Raw genomic sequence first — 7,253 nt, 5'->3', positions numbered from 1 at the left:
ATAATCTATTAGTAACATAAACAATAATAAAACATTGCAAACAATAAACTATTTGTATATATTATAACTATAATATTATATAGTTAGTTTATATATATATATATATATAAATGTATATGTTAGAATATATTACATATATATATACATATGTACCACACAGTACAAACTTATATATATATATATTTATATATATACTATATATATATATAGTATATATATTATATATATAGTATATATATATTTAATAATATATATATATATAATAAGTAATTATATATATATATAATTATTAAAAAAAAAAAAAAACAGGCGGGTAGCCCGCGGCCCGCCAGGCCCGCCCCGCCAAGCCTGTGGGCCTTGACGGGGCGGGCCAAAAAAGCCCGCCCTTTGGCGGGCTTCAATTTTCAAAACCCGCCCCCTACCTAAGTAGGGGGCGGGGCGGGCCGGCGGGCTAAGCCCGTTTTGACGGCTCTACTCCTAGCTGCGTGCAGCTTGTGCACAATGATGTGATGGGCGCAACTAGTGTGCGACGGAGTAACCTTTTTTGTTTTTGTTTCTGTCATGGGTATCCCCTTGTATTTCAAAAAAAAAAAAAATCTCAAATCAAAACTTTGATAAAATTAGAGAAAAACCCCATAAAATTCATATGTATATCATTTTGCTCTTAAATTATACTCAGCTCCAGTAATACAAACAAGCATTATAACCAATCAAACTAACTCAAGATGGACACTAGTTCAAAATATAATAAGATAACTGCTCCCAAAGATACAAATCTTATTGAAAGTTTGAAACTAACCCAAAATGCCAATGGTAAAAGTTAGTGGCATTTTTGGTAACAATGCAAGAGTATATCTTTCGGTTTATTTAATTTTTTATTCAAAAAAAAGGAAAGGAAATAAAAGTCAAGAGTAGAGATGCAAAGGCAAGCGTGGGCTGAGAAGAGCTTCTAGTGGAGTTGCCTTAGTAACTGATAGGCCAGCAGCCTCAGTCATGTCAATTTTCTCATCTAAAGCCCTCCTTATATCAAAGCCATGAATGACACTGGCCAAGCCTAGTTGCACACTTTGTACTCCTAAAGAAACTGCGGGGCACATTCTCCTTCCACTACCAAATGGAAGCAGGTCAAAATGATTACCCCTAACATCGACGTCTTTATGCTCCATCAAGAATCTCTCAGGCTTAAATGCGTCAGGATCTGACCAGAATTTTGGATCGCGTTGAATCTTTGCCACATTTACAAGTAATCGTGTACCCTTCGAGATGTGGTAACCATCAACCACACAATCTTCTATAGCTTCGTGAGGCACTAAGAGAGGACCTGGTGGATATAAACGTAAAGTTTCATTGACAACTGCTTGAATATAAGTCAAGTTATTTAGGTCAGACTCATTGACATGTCTTTCCCTCCCGACATGGTTGTCTAGCTCATTTCGGATCTTGCCTAATACATCACCATTGTTCAGTACTAAGCAAAGAGCCCATATTAACGTTGTTGTAGTTGTATCGATAGCGGCTGAGAGTACACCCTGTCATAGGAACAACATAAATCTCCAGTAAATTTAAATAATTGATTGATTAATTCAACTTGAATACAATAATATTTTCTTCTAAAAATAACTATTTAGTGTGATGAACTCTTAATCGCAATTTCAACCCTAAAAAGTTGCCCATAATGATGTACACATTCCAATATGATAGAAGCAAATACCTGTGGTGTATATATTTAATCTAACATGAATGCCATAACTGTGTTTTTATAAAGATTAAACATCCTAATAATATTTTTTCACACTACATTATTATCATTTGTCAAAATTTATATAGTTAATTAAGCAAGCTAAGACTAATGTGTCATACCAGGCCAATTTATTAGTGTGACTCTAGTAAACTAAAGTTACTATTGCTTATAACGCAACAACTTAGGGGAGTTGACAAGTGAGTTCCAAATACAATTGCGAGTTCACATTTTTTTTTTATGTAAGAGTCAACTTCTAGAAAGTCAAATTTAACTTTGTCTCTCAATTTAAAGGGTATCTAGGATTATGGTCATTGGTATTATTCCGTATGAATGGGACAAATAGAAAGTCAGGTGAATTAATCTTTTTCTTTTTTAAGTGACAAGATAAATGCGTAATTATTATCCAATGGTGCATATTAGCCCGTCTTGTGACCCTAATAAGCAAAGAATCTTATCACAAGGAGCTAAACCAACCTAGATTATCAATAGCTGATCAGCTCAAACTAGCTAGCTATAACCTGCCTTGTGACTCTAGCCGGCAAAGGGTCACAAGAAAATAAATCAACTTAGGTTATCCATAACTCAAACCAAGAAAATCAATAGATCACTCTAACTTGGAGTATGTAACCTTTGTGATTACTAAGTCGAAAGCTTGATCGGACTAAATTAATTAAGGTTGTGTAGTTAATTAATCTTACCTGGTCAGATATAGATATAATGTAGTGCAATTTGTTTTAAAAAAATTGATATTTTGCAACATGCATACCGTGCAAGTGGCTTTGATAGCTGTATCTGCGTCATAACCATTTGGGATTTCTTTATGACTATCATAATGGGAAATGATTGCATCCATGAAGTCTTCTTCCTCTTTGGGTTTGGTGTTTAGTTTCCTTCTATGTTGTTGCAGCCAACAGTCCACCACATCGTCCATTTCCTTAGTGTTCTCCTTAATCGCTTTCTCGTACCCTCCGATGTCCAACCATCTCAGCCATGGCAGAAAATCACCCACAACCGACAACCCCAACAGCTCAAAGTTTCTCCTGAGCGTCGTCGCCACCCAGCTCCCGACATCCTCGTACGAATGCCCGAACATTATCTCCAACATCACGCCAATGATTAATCTCCCGAACCACTCCGACATGTCCAGCTTTACTACTTCGCCAGAACAATCGTTCACCCTATAAGGTTATGGAGTAAAACTGTCTTGTTAATTAATATACAAATAAACAGGCTATAAATTGAGTACAATGGAGGAGAAGTAGTAGAAGTTAGAGTTGTTAAATCGGGCCTAACTTGTCAGATTGGACTCGTTTAACCCATATTTTAGATGGACTGGTTAAAAAAATTTAAATAAGACCCATTTTCAACCCAACCAGTATAACATGTGTGAAAATATTCCTTTTTGGACTAATCAGGGTCAACTTGTATGGGCCAAACTGACTCGTTTTGACAACTTTAACAGAAATTATAACAGAAACTAGTGAATATATTTAGAAAAGATAAATAACAGTAGAAAATATCAACCAATACACCCACCAATCATTATTGCATGGACCATGGTCCACACAGCTGTGTGGACCAAAAATAAAAAGTACATTATTTTTGTACTGAAGGTACATTATTTTTGTACTGTAGATACATTATTTTAGGGCACATTATTTTTGTACTGAAGGTACATTATTTGATATATACTATCAAATAATGTACATAAAGTACAAAAATAATATACCTTCAATACAAAAATAATGTACTTTTTATTTTTGATTCACACAGCTGTGTGGACCATGGTCCATGCAATAATTTGCCTACACCCACCTCCGGTAGATTTCTTGGGTGAATCTTTTCACCGCCGACTCCCGGACCAGCCGGAGCGCCTCCAGGCGGCGGTTGGACAGCAGCTCCAGCACCACTACTTTGCGGGCGTCGCGCAAGAACAGGTTGGGCGGGCATAGCGCGAGGTCGGCGTGGTTGTAGCCTATGTGCTCGGAAGCTATGGTCTTCTGTCGTTGACTGTGAGGCACTCTTTTGCTATCCGCGAGTCGCTCACCACCAAAACTCGATGCGCGCACAGCCTCAACCCGAATATTGGACCGTATATGTCCGCCATGTCGCCCAAAACCTTGTGCGGCAGCCGATTATTGCCGGCGAGGAGGTGGAAATGCCCGATTACCGGCCATGCAAACCTCGGCTCCGGTAGCTTCCGGCGTCTCGCCGCCTCTTTGTTGCGGAGGAAAGTGGCAAGTAGAAAAATGGTAGCAAGAGCTGCTAAAAGCCATTGTAGAGGGGAATCCATTATGGGTTTGAGTTTTTAATTTGTGGTAGCCATCATTTTATAGTGATAGGTGGTTTCTAGAGCTAGAGGTAACTAATTAAGTAGTCAATATCAATAGGAAATAAGGGTGAAATGGAAAATAGGAATAGAATATGATAATATTAAGAAGGAAAAGTATATACTGTTGTGTATTCAATTCTATGGATATATACTAATTAAAATTTTTAATTTAAATAATACGGAGTAGTATTTATGCTAGAAGGTATGTCACATCATTTGAATTGATTTTGGTGCATGGATATTTTAATTGATAATAATAATAATCTATCCGTACTATGGCACATGTAATTTACTAATCTATAATAATAGTAGGGTAAGGGTCGGCAAATTTAATGAAACTCTCAAATTATTTTGAAAATAGTAATTAACTTATTGATGAATTTAAAAATGTTCAAAATTGCACACTTGAACTTAACAAAAAAGGACAATGGACACTTTTGCCTACTACTTTCTAATCAAAGCCGATAATTGTCGATTTGTTATTTTACCTTTATAATATTTGAAGTGTCGCTGACATCACATATTTTTTAATTTGAAACTTAAAATAAATAGATAGATAAATAAATAAGTGTTAATACTTTCAATGGTCCTCTGAGTATTAATAATTTACTAGTTGTGGTCTCTTGACTTTTAAATGACCTCCAATGGTCCTTCAAGTTTTAAAAAAAAAATCACCCGTGGTCCTAACTCTTAAAATAATCCGAGTTTAAAATGACCACGAGATGTCCTAAAAGGACCATAGGTGGTTATTTTTTAAAACTTGGAGAATCATTGGAGGTCATTTAAAAGTCGAGGGACCACAACTGGTAAATCGCTAATACTCAGAGGACCATTGAGGTATTAACTCAATAAATAAATAAATAAATAAATAAAGAGAATCAAGACTTCATCTCTAATTTAACTTGCACATATTCTTCCAGCCAACTCAACTTAATTACGCAGCTAATGTTCATTGGCTACATAATTAGATTATCATTAATCAGTAGTAAGGTCAACTTTAGATGATCTTGATTGACAATAAATAAATAAATAAATAATAATTTTAGTTTGCATTTAATTTAAAATTTAAAATTATTTAGTATAGATTTCTACTTTAGAATCGGAACCAACAATTTAAATTCTAATTCTATAATATCTAATTTCAGTCTATTACAGTATCTAATTCGGTTAATTGAAATTGTGGCCGTCTCTGGTAAGATATATGAATACTATAAATAAGGTTTCCAGTTTGACTTTCCAAGGTTAAAGTCGGTTAGTAATGTGCAATTTAGGTTGATTTACTATCTTGTTGTATTTTATTGGCTAGGGTTACGTACAAAGGAAGTCTCACCCAGAGCGTATCTTTGAGTAGCAACTACGAACTTTCCTGTAAATCAAAGATCAATACTATTTTCGTGTGTACCGATTATAGTATCATTTTTCACTTTTTATTCTAAATTCCTAATTTAACCAAATTTAAGTGTAGCTTAAAATCGATCAAATTCAATTCAAAAAGTCTAAGATATAATCACTATCTGAACACTCCAAACAATTTAAGACAATTGCATTGAATTTGATCTGATTTGAAAAAAATAAAATAAATTTGTACACTAAATTTGAACACAAATTAATAATTAGAAACTAAAATGTTCCCAAAGGGATTCTATGGAGGATATTAACTAGATTAAGGAAGGGATGTAACCCAAGGACCCAAGTGCACCGAGTTGTGGTTTAGTATTAAAAGCGTAGAGAGATTCCTAAGATGTCGTGCCCACAAGGAAATGTTAATCAAATCAAGAATTAACCAATAAAAGTTTTAACCAGCTTGATTAGCGTGTGAGTGATGGTACACTTTTGTCTCTTAAGATAAGAGAGGTCGGGAATTCGAACCCCTCCCTAAATGAAAAAAATCAATCTGGCCAGCACGTTGTCCCTTAATTGGGCCAACCCAATACGAATGAGGATTAATTTAAGTATAGTAGGTGTCTCCTACAGTTAGGACATGCTCAAGACATGTTCTTTAAATTTAGTTCTACAAGTTTAAGAGAAATGTGAGTAGAAAAATCATCTAAGAAACAATAATAAGAGAAGCAGAAATATATAGAATCCTAGTGAGAGATTATTTAGTAGTTAAAATAAAGATAAGTATGAAAGTTTGTTATTTAATTTAATTGTCACTCTCATGCACAAGTATATGGATTAATTTGATTGTCACTCTCATGCACAAGTATATGGATTAAGTCATTAAACTATGTAAATCCAACTCTCAAAGCGACCCACAAAATTTAATCAATTAAGAACAAATAACGTGAAGTCGCCTAAAAAAGTCATCTACTCTTGCCTAGTACTGCTTTCTAGAGTATTTGTGATGTCTAAGTTAACATCACTCTCGTGTGTAATTACAAGCAAGAATCACACACAATTTTATCATGGTTCTATGCAATTATTAATTAATTCACACAAATACAACAATTGAAAAATTAAAAATATTATAAACTCAAGAATTTAAGAATAAATTATGTGAATAAATTTCACTTGAATTAGCCACTCACAATAAAGAATTGAAGCTAGAAATCACGAAGATTCAAAGTAAACATCTCAATTACAACCAGAAAATGCAAAAATATTAGGAATTAATTGTTCCCGAAGACTTGCTTTCTTCCTTCCCTTACTATGTTTGAGACCAAACTCCAAGTTTCTTTGTGTAGATTTCTCACCAAAACGTACGGAAGTGTCTAAATCTAACTTCATCTTCTATCATTCTTGACCTTTTGAAATGTCAAAATTGCATTTATAACACATAAAACTAACTTAGGGCGACAAGCTAAGAGAAACATATTTCTAAAAATTTACCTTGTTGCAACTAGTTTGGGACTTAAAACATTTGTACAAGCTGAGTTTCTTGCTGCAACGAGAATGGCATGGTCTCTAAATTTCAGTACAAGAAACCTATGAAAAATGTAGAAATTATAAATTTATCAATCTCATATAATCGAGAAAAAAAATTTATACCTCCATCCTACTATTACAAATTTACAACATCACTAAAGCTAAGGGAGGAGGAGCATAATTTTAAAGAAACCACCTTATTATTTTCTTCTTATTCCAACCAATCAAATTCCTATTTCTATCTTTCTATTTAGGTAAGAGATACCAAATTTTTTAATAAAAAAAAATTACCAAAATTTCTTTTCCATATAA

The 7,253-nt window shown here is 34.2% G+C and overlaps 1 protein-coding gene across 1 annotated transcript; it reads right to left on the bottom strand.

The window, feature by feature from the left end:
- Positions 1-758: 758 nt before the first annotated feature.
- LOC116025896 (cytochrome P450 82A4-like) lies at positions 759-4,028 on the bottom strand. The gene is made up of 3 exons (XM_031267270.1): positions 3,557-4,028; positions 2,508-2,919; positions 759-1,529 (listed from the first exon to the last, which is right to left on the bottom strand). The coding sequence occupies exons 2-3, from the start codon at positions 2,880-2,882 to the stop codon at positions 906-908; spliced, it is 999 nt and encodes a 332-aa protein (XP_031123130.1). The 5' UTR covers positions 2,883-2,919; positions 3,557-4,028; the 3' UTR covers positions 759-905.
- Positions 4,029-7,253: the final 3,225 nt, after the last annotated feature.

This window comes from Ipomoea triloba, chromosome 7 (genome assembly GCF_003576645.1).
Source record: "Ipomoea triloba cultivar NCNSP0323 chromosome 7, ASM357664v1".
Taxonomy (NCBI): domain Eukaryota; kingdom Viridiplantae; phylum Streptophyta; class Magnoliopsida; order Solanales; family Convolvulaceae; genus Ipomoea; species Ipomoea triloba.
This window is presented reverse-complemented; position numbering and strand designations above follow the sequence as displayed.

Excerpts from the sequence above, each read along its gene's own strand:
- LOC116025896 (XM_031267270.1), bottom strand. The coding sequence starts at position 2,882 with ATGTCGGAGTGGTTCGGGAGATTAATCATTGGCGTGATGTTGGAGATA. Across the intron at positions 1,530-2,507 it reads CTATCAAAGCCACTTGCACG|GGTGTACTCTCAGCCGCTAT; the intron begins GTATGCATGTTG and ends TTCCTATGACAG.